A 13977-nucleotide genomic window follows, 5' to 3' on the forward strand; every position below is an offset into this window, starting at 1 on the left:
GAGTACCCTAATTAAGTTAATAACAATGTACCTACCTATATAGTTTAAGTTTAAAAAATTTGGCTCTCAAAAGAAATTTCAATCATTGTACTGTTGATATTTGGCTCTGTTGACTAATGAGTTTGCCGACCACTGGTCTAGGGAGAAGCCCCCCAGCCTTCCCTTTGGTTTGCTATTAGATGTGTAAAGAAAGGCTGTAAGCATCTGATTTCCAGGAGAGAAAGAACTGTTGGCAAACTTTAGCTCTGCCCTTGCATTTAAACTTAAAGATACAAAGTGATTCCTTTTGCTGGTATCTGTCATTTGACGAGAGGAAACCTATTTTACAAGCTTGTTAAACCGTATTCCCATTCTGTGTGCAGCCTCGGTAGAAAACGCCTTTTTATTTTCAGAGACGTGCCATGGAACCCACTCCTTCTGCATTTTTGATGTGCAGTTCTTTATTGTTCACAACTGACACTTTGTAAACAACTCATTTCTGCACCTGCCACCTTCCTTTAGCTTAGATTATTTTCTTGTTAGCTGACTGGTTTTAATTGAAGTCTTCAGATCTCCTTCTAAAGCAGAACCTTTGCTGACAAGTAGAGCAGGGTATGAATGGAGATTAATTGCAATTAGAGTCTGAATCTGAAGTAGAGAAAACACTGCAAAGGTGGGATTCAACCAATAATTCTATTGAAAAAAATGTTTAAAGAGTATGTTTTAGGAAGGTTCATGAAATCATAGCAACATATTGGTTATAGGTTTTGTTTTTTATGAAATACTGTCTCTGGTATAGACCCAACAGAATTACTCATTGTACTACAAATAATTTGTGTGTATTAGAAACTCTAATGGCTATCAATTTAGCATATGTTGTTGTTTACTTGCTCCCCCCCACCCACACATTTAAAAAATATATATCTTTATTGATTTCAGAGAGGAAGGGAGAGGGATAGAGAGTTAGAAACATTGATAAGAGAGAAACATCCATCAGCTGCCTCCTGCACACCCCCTACTGGGGATGTGCCCGCAACCAAGGTACATGCCCTTGACCAGAATCGAACCTGGGGCCTTTCAGTCCACAGGCTGATGCTCTATCCACTGAGCCAAACTGGTTAGTGCTACACATTTTTTAAGGTTGACTATTGACATTTAGATCCTGATCTCTATATCGTCACTCAGTGGAGGGAGTCACAGGGTGAGAGGGCTGTCAGGCTAGTGCTGCCACATGGCTGTGGGGGTGGAGTTTCCCCAATGAATTACTACCTTCATAAACCAAGGCATAAGCATTTGCACAGTGATTTAATGCTGGTCATCACAGCCATAACATAAGCATTTATTTATTTATAACTACATGGGCATAAATGACAGGGGCGTTTTTGACATAATTTGTATGCCTTTAAAAAATAAAATATGCAAAGCATTGTGAAAGGTTAATGCCAAAATTATACACAATGAAGAAGGGAGCAGAAACTCAAAGTCTAAAATTAATTTTTCTTTAAGGTTAAAATTTTGAACATTTGAAAATGTTTCATTCAACCCAGAAACTCCACTTTTAGGGATCTGTGTTACTGAAATTAAAGGACATGAAGTGTATATAAGAATACATCCTAGGCCAGCCGGTGTGGCTCGGGGGTTCAGCATTGACCCATGAACCTGGAGATCTCGATTCAATTCCAGGTCAGGGCATGTGCCCAGGTTGGAGGCTCGATCCTCAGTGTGGGGCATGCAAGAAGCAGCTGATCGATGGATTCTCTCTCATCATTGATGTTTCTATCCTTCTCTCCCTCTGCTTCCTCTCTCTGAAACCAATAAAAACATTTTTAAAAAGAGAGAATACATCCTAAATGTCCATGAGTTGGGGAATGTGGGGAGATTATATGAATGAATGACTCATCTTATGGAATATTTTGCAGCCATTAAAAAGGATTCGATGTGTGTGTATGTGTGTGTGTGTGTGTATGTATGTATGTATATGTGTGTGTATGTATGTGTGTGTGTGTGTGTGTGTGTGTGTGTGTATATATATATATTTGGAAAATGTCCATAACAGATTTTTAAGACTAAAAAGCAAGGTGTACAATTATATATATACCTGAAAATAAAATACCCCTCCCCCCAAAAAGAACAAAACACCCACAACCTTTATGTTATATACGTTTATGCAAGCCTAGGAAGAAGTAAGAAAGCATCTACACCAAGCTGTGAACGTTGGTTTCCTTGGGAGGGATGTGAGAGGGTGGGGGAGAGAGGGGGATTATTAATTATACTTCATACATCTTCCAATTGTTTGAACTGTGATAATGACCATGTATTGCTTTTGTAATCAGGAGAAAGCAGCCAGTAAGGTTATTTAAAAGAAAAAGGAACAAACAAAAGACAAATAGAAGCTTAGAGAGATCAGCGTGCTAAGGGGCCATTGACCAAGATTGTGATGGTATTTTTCTCTTCTTAGCCCTTAGGGTGTGTGGAATTTTTTTTAAAATGTTTTCTTGGGCTTTTGGTAAATGTTAAAGCAGGGGGCAGGCTTCTAGACTAACTCAGGAAACCGCTTCCTCAGATAGACTCTGTCAAGCTCTCATATAGAAATAGTAACTAGTCCCTATCAGCAAATAAGTATCTTCTAGATAAGTGACATGAAGGCGGGTGCTGCCTTATTGAAAGCGGGGGAAATATTCAGGTCTGTTTTCAAATAATCAGGCTTCAGACACAGAGGTTATCTTTTTGTTTTTGTTTGGTGATAACCATGCTGAAAACAAAAACAATGGGGTGCTGGCAGTTTGCATAATCTTTGTTCCACAGATATAAACATAATCAGTTCCTTGCTTGTCTTCCTAGCCTAGCACAAGAGGCAAGTATGAAGGCCCGAGAGTAACTATTTATTTGGCTCACAGTGTATTTTGTGTGATGGAATGGGACCTACTGACTTTAGCCTAATAGCTAGCAGGGCCCAACTACCTACAAAGTACCTACATCCTGCTTGGAATATGGATTAAAGCCAAAATAACAGCCACAACCTGGCTGCAGTTAGTAGCAATTGCTGTGTTAATGCTGATTCTGACATGCCTATGGTTACTTATTTTTAAACTTCCCTGGAAAGAAGCAGTCATTAATCATTTCCTTCCAGATTGTTCTCCAGATTTGTATTGGTCGATGCAGCCAACCATAAAATCCTATTAACATAGTAAAACTCCAGCTCCGTGGAACTCACAGGCTTCGCTTGCTCTGGATAACTGAGGATGTTCTCTTTGAGCTCTCTAACTTTTTTACTATAAACATTTGTGATCGTTTTTTTCTCACTTCCTCAACCAACCAGTCCGTGTGCAGAACACTTTAACTCAGAGTTGTTACAGTGAATTATCATACTTTCAGAAATATATTGAGTTGCTCAGGGACGTTTCTGCCATAATTGCACCTGGGTTGCTTTGTGAGTGCCTGTGTCTGTTTTATATTTTTATTTTTATCACTTTGCCCTGCTCTCACTGTATCTCTATTCCTAGTGCGACTGGAACATTAGATAACCAAGTTTGTTGGCATTGAGATATGGCTGAAAGAAGGTATGTCTTGATGAACACAGTACCCAAACCTTTAGGTGGGGCCTTTGTGACTTGTATTTTGGCTGCTTCCAGTATTTTTTTGCTTGATTTAAACAAATCTTTATTGTTGAAAGTATTCTCTCTCTCTCTCTCTCTCTCTCTCTCTCTCTCTCTCTCTCTCTCTCTCCCTCATTGACCCCCTCTAGCCCGCCCCACCTCCCCGCCCCAGGCTCTCTCTGTTCTGGGTTGTGTAGACCTAAATTAGGGGTTCCTAATTGGGGTAATTTTGTTTCTCAGGGGACTTTTGGCAGCACATGAAGACATTTTTCATTGTCACAACTGGGAAAGGTGCTTCTGGCATCTAGTGGGTAGAGGCCCTGGATGCCGCCAAACTTCCTACAGTGCATAGGACAGTCCCCACAGCAAAGAATTATCCAGCCCCAAACGGCGGTTGTGCCAAGGTTGAAAAACGATAGCCTAGACCAGCCGTGGCACAAACTACGGCCCGCGGGCCGGATCCGGCCCGTTTGAAATGAATAAAACTAAAAAAAAAAAGACCGTACCCTTTTATGTAATGATGTTTACTTTGAATTTATATTAGTTCACACAAACACTCCATCCATGCTTTCGTTCCGGCCCTCCGGTCCAGTTTAAGAACCCATTGTGGCCCTCGAGTCAAAAAGTTTGCCCACCCCTGGCCTAGACATATCCTTGTCCTCGAATTCCACAAAAGCCTGCCCACATGAAGTCCCTGTGAGTGTAGAAGACATCACTAGAGATTTAGGGGGTACAGGATGTGGGAGGAGGGGTCTTTATTGCTGGGATGCAAATAATTTCAATGTGAATATTAGACCTTCCTCTTCCTCAGTGCCCTTTTGCCACCCCAGTCATCAGAGAGTACCCTCTGACCCTTCACCTAGTGTGGTTCCCAGCCTTATACCTTCTCACTGGCACTGTTCCCCTTTATCCTATCTGGAGCAAAGTTTTAAAAAATATTTTTTTTCCATTGCCATGTGAAAAGACAGTGTATCTATATGTTTAGTTGTTTAGGTTCCCACCAACACCCACACAGAGAAACAAGTTACTTTTCCAAACAACGACAGTTCTCTCCCTAAGAAGAATTCTAGTGCCAGCTATTAAGATAATAACATTTTTACCTCTTTACGTAAGTGTAATACTTAACCAATTTGTAATCATTTTAAATATAGGAAAAATAAGTTAAGTTTCAAGTTTTACCGTCATCTGAGAATCTTAACATACTGACATAACTATCGCAGATCTAATTTTTTCACATTATAAACCATTACACCCTACAGAAACCCTATCATTTCTGCTACATTTATTCATATTTATTTCCCCTGTGTTTCCAAGTTCATTGCTTGCTTTTCCGGTTTGTCAGTGCTGCATTATAGGTTAGGTGATTATAACAGATGGCTTTTCTGGTTTGGAGTCTTTGAGTTCCACTATTTAATTTTACTATTCAGCTTTTCATAGAAGATAGGACAGATGTGGCCTCAGGAACAGAGTGGTCTTAGCATCCAGAGAGCAAGCTTTCCTGAAGGCTGATGGTTTTGATAAAATCGTTTATGAATTACTTAAATTCTCATCTAGGGTCTTCTTCTCACATTGTTGACATTCTAATACTCGTTTGAACAAATTGAATATTTCAAGTTGAATAATTATAAAATAAAGCATACCCAAATTTGTAGAATTTGTAGATTTCCATGCTTAAGGAGAACGTGTAGTTTTAAATGCTCATGTTAGAGAAATAAGGTTTAAAATCAATGATCTAAGTTTTCACCTTAAGAAACTAGAAACAGAAAATCAAATTAAATCCCAAGTCAAAAAAAGAAAACAATAAAGATAAGAGCAAAAATCAACAGAAAAATCAACAGAAAGCAGAAAAAACACTGGTTTGTTCTTTTAAAAAGACCAATAAATTTGATAACCCCTAACAGATTTATCAAGATTCATGAAAGGAAAAAATAGAAAAAAATAGAAAACAAATTACCAATATCAGGAATGAAGAAGGGATATTATTAAAAATCTCACAGAAGTTAAAAGAATAAGGGAATAGTATCAACATCTTTTTGCCAATATATTTAATAACTTAGATTAAACCAATAAATCCCTTGAAAAGCACAACTCACCAAATATACACAAAATAAAATACAAAATCCAAATACTCCTATGTCTATAAAAGAAATAGAATGTGTAGTTTTAAAAAACCTTTCTAGAAAGAAAAGTCAGGCCCCAATGATTTCACAAGTAAATTCTATTAAACATTTTAAGGTAGAAGGAATACAATTCTTACACAAACTATCACAGAAAATAGAATAGAGCACTTTTCAATTTATTTTATGAAGCCAATATAACCTGATATTGGAACGTTATAAATATATTAAGGGAAGAAAATTTACAGACCAATACATAATACATCTGCCCTTCAGTTTAAAAGATGATGCTATTCACAGTGAATGCAATCTGAAAGGTGCCTGAGCAGTATAGCCCAGAACACACTACTCACCACGGTACAGGGCAGAAACTTTGAAAGGCCCCTCAATAGATCACCTCCCTTATTTAACCAAGCTCACCCTCTATCTGGTGGGTTTTCTTTTAAGTGACCAACCCTTTTAGAACAAAATGTTTTCTAATATAAACATCACGTCACCTCACCTCAGGAGACCTTGGGTCACCTATGAGGCAGATACTACTATTTCATTTTCTGCATGAGAAAACTAAAATTAAAGAAACTTGCTCCCAGCTTACACACTTAGCAAGTGGTGCAGCCAAGATATGGATCCAGGTAATCTTACTCCAGAGTCTGAGCTCTTAATCACTACCCTGGACTCCTCCTCCCAGTATATTAATGTAGTAAACATAAGTACAGGTAGTAAATTATGGTGCAAATGTTTCTGAATACTATTACAGTATTTAGATAGATTGAGAGGGGAAAGGAAGAAAATGTATTTCTCAGACTTACAGACACAAACATATTTTACCATTTCCTTTAATTAAAAAAAAAGGTATTACTGCTCATTGTAGAAAATTTGCAAAATACAGAAACTGATACAAGGAAGAAAATTATAATTACTTACAGTCCCACCACTCTTTCTGTTTTTATTCTCTAACATGACCTTCTATCTTCATTTACAAAAATTAGATGCCAAATGTTCTGAGGTTTTCCACTTAATCTTGGTTATACCATAGATCCATATAATGAATATATAGCCATTTAAAAATAATATTCATGAAGAAAATTTAAGGAATTCAAAAATTCTCACAGCATATTTTTAATACAATACTAAAGAAAAAGGAAGAGGAGAAGAAGAAAGAGGAGAAACAAAGTTGGAGTACTCAACTTCAGGACTTACTATAGCCTTGGCTGGTGTGGCCCAGTTGGTTGGAGCATCATCCTGTATACCAAAAGGTTGCAGGTTCGATTCTTGGTCAGAGCATGTACCTGGGTTGTGGGTTCAGTCCCCGGTTGGGGCACATGTGGAGGGCAGCCCATCAGTGTTCTCTCTCACTTCAATGTCTTTCTCTCTCCCTCTCTCCCCTCTCCTTCCCCCTCTCCCTCCTTTTCACTCTCTCTCTAAAAAAAAATGTATCCTCGGGTGAAGATTAAAAAAAAAAAGAATGGCACAAACATGGGAACATCATGTGCAAAGGTCTTGAGGTGACAGATCTTAGAGAGACTGAAAGAATTTCAACTTGGAGGGCAAAACATAAAAGTTAGGGGCAAGAGGGACAGAGGTCAAAGATTATTCTGGAAGGCTGCCTTGTAGCAATATACAGTATTTTGTACTAAAAGTAATAAACAATGATTTTAAGCCCCATATTTAAAAGGTAAGCACAGCTCTGGCAAAGATGCATCTTCCTATTATAATTCACAGCTGTCCTAAAACATAGATTCCTCAGTTTCCAGGCAGCTTACTTATTCCAGCAAATAATCCTATATAATAAAAGGCTAATATGCAAATTGTCCCCTCAACCTGGAGTTTGACCGGGAATTCAACCAAGGGGCGGGGCCAGCCAGCCAACCGCCCTCGGCCCCTCCCCCTGGCCAGCCCTGCCCCTGATCCACCCCCACCCAAATTGGGGTGGACCAGCTGGACCCCACCCGTGCACAAATTCATGCACCGGACCTCTAGACATAGAATAAGAAGATAGGAAAGGAAGAGAGAAGGCTAAGGGAACAGAGAGTATGTGGAACACTAGACATGATCTGTTCTTCACATCCCTGGGAAACAGCACTGCAGGATTGGAGGCTGGCTGAAAAGATTCTGAAGTAGCAGGATGCACCCAAGATCACTAGGCTTTGTAGACTGGTGAACGTCTCTGACATACTCCCAAATCTCTGACCCTGTCCATTTGCAAGTCTATTCTGTTTATTTGGAGAATGATGTCTTATGGGTCACATTTTCCAAGTTTGCCTCCATCTATTTTCTAAGTAATGCTCCTAATACACTGAAAGGAAAAAAGTTGTTGGTGTTCCTGAACAGTTGAAAATGGTTTTTTTTTTGGTTGATATATGCTTCTACAACTCAAAAGTTTGCTTCAATCAACCTTCTATATAGAGGCAGGATGAACGGTCAGTGCTGCTGAAAACAATTCCATCAACCAAACACCAATCAAGGTATTCCTAGAGGGGATATTTAGTGAAAGTATTTGAACTACTAAAGCAGAACTCACATTTCTAAGAGAAGGGTGGCGCAAATTCCTGTCTATACTGGCATTATACGTTTAAGATTTTTGTCTGTATGCAAAAGGATTGGCACAGGCTAAAATGACAGTTTTACAGATGTTCCTCATTTTCCCTGCCTTTTCCCCCCTCCACCCAGTCCCTGGCCTTCACCACACTATTGTCTGTGTCCATGGGCTATGCATATCTCTCTGTATAAAAGCCTAAGCAACTGTTAATACTGAACGACTGAAAGACCAGTCGCTATGACGTACACTGGCCACCAGGGGGCAGACACTCAATGCAGGAGCTGCCCCCTGGTGGTCAGTGTGCTCCCATAGCCAACTTCCCATGGCCCCTCCCCCTGGCAGGCCAGGCCGAGGGACCCCACCCATGTACGAATTCGTGCACCGGGCCTCTAGTATGCATATAAGTTCTTTGGTTAATCTCTTCCCATTCCCTCCAGAGGTGAAAGATTATTCTGGAAGGCTGCCTTGTAGCAATATACAGTATTTTGTACTAAAAGTAATAAACAATGATTTTAAGTCCCATATTTGTTGCATGCACCCAGAAGGTTTTCTATATAGATACAAGAGCATAAAATCCGAAAGTAGAGATAGTTTTACTTCTTCCTATATAATCTAGACTTTTTAAACTTCATTTTCTTGCATAATTTCCCTGGCTAGCACCAGTACAATTTTTAGTATAAATGGTGAGAGCAGACATTCTTGTCTTGTTCCTGACCTTGGGAACAGGGAGAAAGTATTCAGCCTTTTACTATTAAGTATGATCTTAGCTGTGGGGTTTTTGTAGATGCTCTTTATCAGGTTGAAAAAATTTTCTTCTATTCCTAGTTTGTTGAGTGATTTTTATCATGAAGAACTATCGAAATTTGTCCAGTTTTTTTCCCTGTATCTGTTGAGATGATCATGTGATTTTTTTTCTGTTAATATGGTGTGTTACATTAATTAAATTTTGGGTACCATTTATTTTAACCTTTTAATTCAAATTCCCATTTCCTCATTCTTTAGCCTTCATAGGACCTTGGAAGAACCTACTAAATGACATATCAAGTGGTCGGCAAACTGCGGCTCGGCAAACCGTGGCTCGCGCACCACATGCAGCTCTTTGGCCCCGTGAGTGTGGCTCTTCCACAAAATACCGACTTCTGCGCATGGGCCACGAAGTTTCAATCGCACTGTACGTGCGCGCCCGCACATGGTATTTTGTGGAAGAGCCACACTCAAGGGGCCAAAGCATGTGGCTCGCGAGCCGCGGTTTGCCGACCCCGGACATATACAATAGATGTGATGAAGGGTATAGAAGTTGATGGTGGTCCTCTGGGAAAACTTTAATTTTTAGGACTTTATACCTCATCAAAAATGTTGGTGGTGGCTACCTAGAATTTTGTTTGGTGACTTTTAATGCTGTGAATGTAAAACAGATTTTTAAGGGTCCTTATTATACAGTGGCCCAACTGTATAAATTCTAACATTATTTTGATAGCATATATGGTACCGTTTCATATTGCAGGCACTATTTTTGGAGGTGGAACATTTTAACTACATTATTTATATGCTTTTTTTAGGGATGATAACCACTTTATGTATAATAAAGTGTGTAGCTAGTATTTCTGACAATTGTAATCATTATCAATGTATTTTGTCTTTGAAAATTTATAGGTGCCCCCAAATTTCTTTCAACATAAGATGATTTGTTTCATATTCTATCTTTCTACCATGTTCCTGTTTTATAATGTGTGCTCACATTAATTGCCGTTTCCTTCTCTTAGGCACATTTTTCTTTTCCATGTGGGTTCCTTCACTTGGTTGCATTGTCATTTTCATTGATGATGCATCTGCTAATTAATTTTTCTTCTTTGAATGCCTGCCCTTTTGTTCTTGAGTTTGCAGTTCCGCTCTGTTTTTCTATTTCAGCTTTATTTATTGGTATTTCTTTCTAGCTTCCATTGGTCTGTGACCTTCCAGGAATTATTTGTAATATTTAGATGTTTATGAAAATGACAGTCCATCCTCTGCCATCAATGATAGTTACTACTTAAATATTCCTTTAAAGTAGTTTAGAAAATAGTGTTTTCTTGTTGTTAATATATGTATTAACTTTTTTTTTTTTTTTTTTTTTTAATTAAATCTTTATTGTTCAGATTATTACATTTGTTCCTCTTTTTTCCCCCCATAACTCCCCTCCTTCCAGCTCCCACCCCACCCTCCACCCTCACTCCCCACCCACTGTGTTCATCCATAGGTGCATGATTTTTGTCCAGTCACTTCCCGCATCTCCCACACCCCTTTTTCCCCCAAGAATAGTCAGTCCATTCCCTTTCTATGCCCCTGATTCTATTATAATCACCAGTTCATTCTGTACATCAGGTTATTTATTCACTTGATTCTTAGATTCATTTGTTGATAGATGCATGTTTGTTGTTCATAATTTGTATCTTTACCTTTTTCTTCTTCTTCCTCTTCTTAAAGGATACCTTTCAGCATTTCATATAATACTGGTTTGGCGGTGATGAACTCCTTTAGCTTTTCCTTATCTGTGAAGCTCTTTATCTGACCTTCAATTCTGAATGATAGCTTTGCTGGATAAAGTAATCTTGGTTGTAGGTTCTTGGTATTCAGCACTTTGAAAATTTCTTGCCATTCCCTTCTGGCCTGCAAAGTTTCTGTTGAGAAATCAGCTGACAGTCGTATGGGTATTCCCTTGTAGGTAATTGAGCCTCTTTCTCTTGCTGCTTTTAAGATTTTCTCTTTGTCTTTTGCTCTTGGCATTTTAATGATGATGTGTCTTGGTGTGGTCCTCTTTGGATTCCTTTTGTTTGGGGTTCTCTGCGCTTCTTGGACCTGTAAGTCCATTTCTTTCACCAGGTGGGGGAAGTTTTCTGCCATTATTTCTTGAAATAGGTTTTCAATATCTTGCTGTCTCTCATCTTCTGGCACTCCAATGACTCTGATATTAGACCGCTTAAAGCTGTCCCAGAGGCTCCTTACACTATCTTCACACTTTCGGATTCTTTTTTCATTTTGCTTTTCCAATTGGGTGTTTTTTGTCGAATCTTTGGTTTGATTATTGTACTCCTCTGGTCTGCTATTGGGTATAATATTCTTTATTTCAGTCCGTGTATGCTTACTTTCTAATTTCTTTATCGTAGCATCGAGGGTCTCATTAGTTTTCGTGAGGTTCTGCACAAATTTATGGCAAGCCCTCAAAATTGCGATTCTTAGCTCCATATCCTCCATTTCTGTCATGTTTTTTTGTCTCCGCATCTTTTATGCTTTCTTGGTGCACCCCCTTGTGGTCTCTGTGCGCAGTCTTGTTCTAGCCAAGCCTTAATTGTTGTAGTTAACACTAGGGGGATTTGACCCTCAGGCCGGCTGGCTATAGTAATCAGCTGTGCGGAAAACTCTGTCTTCTGGGGAGGCGCTAATCCAGCCTTTGCCTGAGGCGATCAGCAAATGGCTGTGCGCAGGCTTTGGGCGGGGCGGGATCAACAGGGCGGGCGGAGGGAGCAGTTATGGCCACGCTCAGTCCCGTTCCCAGAGGCTCTGCTTCTCAGAACCCCGGCAGCCGCTGCAAACCTCGGAGAGAAAGCTGCCCTCAGGTTCCAACTGATGCCGGGTAATCCCGCTTCTCCCGTTTGAGTCTGGGTCCCTAGAGACTCGCCCGGATCTGGAGCCCAGAGTCTGAGACTCAGTCCCGACAGAAAACGACAACCGCGCCCTCAGCCACCAGCCCGCTTTCGCGCGCACCTCGGTACCTTTGTATTTTCCACACTGCGCCACCTCTGAGCCTCGATTTGCTGTTCTCTTTCCTTCTAGTTGTAGAGTCTCTCTTCAGCCAGCCTTCCTGTGGTTCTGGGTGATGTCCGTTCAGTCTTTTAGTTGTATTTTTGAAATGGTTGTTTGCGGCAGCGGTCTCCGGTGTTTACCTACGCCGCCATCTTGGTCGACTCAATATATGTATTAACTTTCTAAATTTTTGCAATGTCTTGGATTGTCAAAAGGTGTCACTTATAGGCATATCTAAAGTTTTATTTATTTTTTATTCTGATAAACTCTACATAACAAAATTTACCGTTGTAACCATTATTAGGTGTACAGGTCTGTGGCATTAAGTGCATTCACATTGTTCTGCAACTTTAAAGTTTTTAAAGAGAAAATAATATCCGTTTCTAAACTCTTCAGATTTTCCTTTAGTACTTCTTATTTATTTATTTATTTATTTATTTATTTGACTTTTAATTTCTTTATTGATTAAGGTATTACATGTGTCCTTATCCCTCCATTACCCCTCCCCCCCACTCATGCCCTCCTCATACTTCTTTTTAGTTGATCTACTTTCCTCTTCTTTTAGATGCTGAGGACTTTCTGGCTGAAGATTTGAGGAATGAGAACCTCAGTGCTATTGCAAGGGACCACAGAGACCATATTCTTCGGGGTTTTCAACAAATCAAAACTAGGTTTGTATAAATGGTTCCATTATTCTTCCTCATAAGTTTAAAACAGTATATTACCAGTAAAATCTACTTTAGTAGTGTATAAATTAACAAGATAAGACCTACCAACCATAGTTCTGTATACTTGGTAGAGGCTTAATGAATATTATTTGTGTGTGTGTGTGTGTATGTACATTTATTTTATTTAAATGCAAGGTAAGTTGATCATTCCCATGAAGCTTAATAAATGTTTACTGAATTGGGAATTGGAACTAGGCAGGTATAATTAGTAGAGCTTACCAAAATAGAAATAGTTTGCTAATTATGTGTCTTAAGATAATAATTCTGCTTTTAGCTTGGGACTATATTGGTCTTTATTGAACACTTCTGCAAAATGTGTGACAAGCTAAACATTTGTGCTTGTCCGTGTTACTAAAGGGAAGATGTTAGGCACCGTGAGGTAATTAATTTTCACTATGATTTTTAGTCCTGATTTTACTTCCACGTCTCCTTCCTTAAACAAACAAACAAACAAAAAATGTAAACCCAGATTTATCTAGTTGATTCTTTGACTGTGTTGGAATGTTTAGTCTCAGACTGGGTTGGGATATCATGCTCGTTAAGATTTTTTAATAAGAGGCTCACACCTAATGTGTGCCTTTTAGAATGTGAGCATCTGACAGATGCATACACCTGTGTGGGGGAGGAAGAAATAAAAACTTTCCTTTCCAATGTACTTCTCACTCAGGTCTTACTTGAAATGTGGAAACTGAAAGAGAGCTGGGGATAAGTGAGCATTACTTTAAGCCTTTTCCAACCTGGTGGCAATGTGACTCAGCATGTTCGATCTGAGTACTCTGAGAAAGGCAGAGCATCTGCAGGGTTATAATTGGGAATTAATTTGTGTGGCTGACCGATCTTAGCATCTACTTTAGAAACCTCACTGAAACTCCTGAGAAGCGGGGAGTTTTATCCTTTCAAAGGGCACAGCCAGAATCCGTTCCCTCCAGGAATGTGAGAGAACCTCACAAGATGCCCTGCTGGATCTTAATCGATCTTTCCTGCTGGCTAATTAAGCATCACTTTTACTCAGCGACTGGGGACTGTGTAATTATCAGCCTGGGTTGCCCTGAATAATTGAAACTAACAGAATGCAGAAGATGGGAGCTTTTTGCAAAAGTGAAAATATTATAATATTTGGTAGGCTGGAAGAGCGTTTATAACAAACGCTCCCATAATGTTCCTTTATCAGTAGACTAGAGGCCCGGTGCATGAAATTTGTGCAAGGGTGGGGTCTCTAGGCTTGGCCAGCGATCAGG

General features: G+C 39.4%; 1 protein-coding gene across 2 annotated transcripts in view; it reads left to right on the forward strand.

The window, feature by feature from the left end:
- The window catches only part of SKAP1 (src kinase associated phosphoprotein 1), a 304194-nt gene that overhangs the window by 51850 nt on the left and 238367 nt on the right, over nucleotides 1-13977 (forward strand). For both annotated transcript variants that reach the window (XM_070393189.1, XM_070393190.1), the window contains one exon: nucleotides 12577-12682. In XM_070393189.1, the coding sequence (XP_070249290.1) occupies nucleotides 12577-12682 (106 nt within the window). The remainder of the gene's footprint in view (nucleotides 1-12576; nucleotides 12683-13977) is intronic.

This window comes from Myotis yumanensis, unplaced genomic scaffold (genome assembly GCF_028538775.1).
Source record: "Myotis yumanensis isolate MYYU_CA2020_CCGP unplaced genomic scaffold, mMyoYum1.0.hap1 SCAF_16, whole genome shotgun sequence".
In the NCBI taxonomy this organism is placed as follows: Eukaryota; Metazoa; Chordata; class Mammalia; order Chiroptera; family Vespertilionidae; genus Myotis; species Myotis yumanensis.